Raw genomic sequence first — 549 nt, 5'->3', positions numbered from 1 at the left:
GATCTCCTCCAGCTCCTGCTCGGCCGCGGTAAGTGGCGCCGGCGCGGCGCAAGAGGAGACGTGTTTCTGGTAACCGCCGAGGGCAACGTCTTCCTGCCACACAGAGAAATACAATTACATCCTGAAAATACAGAGATCTCTCCACCAGCGACCCGACCGTTCTACAAATGTCACTGCTGCTCTCTCTCCTTGTGAAGGGTGACTGGTCTGGTCTCCGCCCCCTCCTGTAATAAGACCGCTCACTGCCGCTCTCTCTCCTTGTGCATGGTGACTGGTCTTGTCTCCGCCCCCTCCTGTAATGAAGACCAGTCACTGCTGCTCTCTCTCCTTGTGCATGGTGACTGGTCTTGTCTCCGCCCCCTCCTGTAAGACAGACCACTCACTGCTGCTCTCTCTCCTTGTGCAGGGTGACTGGTCTTGTCTCCGCCCCCTCCTGTAATAAAAACCTCTCACTGCTGTTCTCTCTCCTTGTGCAGGGTGACTGGTCTTGTCTCAGCCCCCCTCCTGTAATACAGACCGGTCACTGCCGCTCTCTCTCCTTGTGCCTGT

The 549-nt window shown here is 56.8% G+C and overlaps 1 protein-coding gene across 1 annotated transcript in view; it reads right to left on the bottom strand.

The window, feature by feature from the left end:
- TWF2 (twinfilin actin binding protein 2) overlaps positions 1–549 on the bottom strand; it is a 19,806-nt gene that overhangs the window by 5,428 nt on the left and 13,829 nt on the right. The window contains exon 5 of the mRNA XM_018564376.1: positions 3–93. Within this exon, the coding sequence (XP_018419878.1) occupies positions 3–93 (91 nt within the window). The remainder of the gene's footprint in view (positions 1–2; positions 94–549) is intronic.

This window comes from Nanorana parkeri, unplaced genomic scaffold, assembly GCF_000935625.1.
Source record: "Nanorana parkeri isolate BGI_ZX_2015 unplaced genomic scaffold, ASM93562v1 scaffold748, whole genome shotgun sequence".
Lineage (NCBI taxonomy): Eukaryota > Metazoa > Chordata > Amphibia > Anura > Dicroglossidae > Nanorana > Nanorana parkeri.
This window is presented reverse-complemented; position numbering and strand designations above follow the sequence as displayed.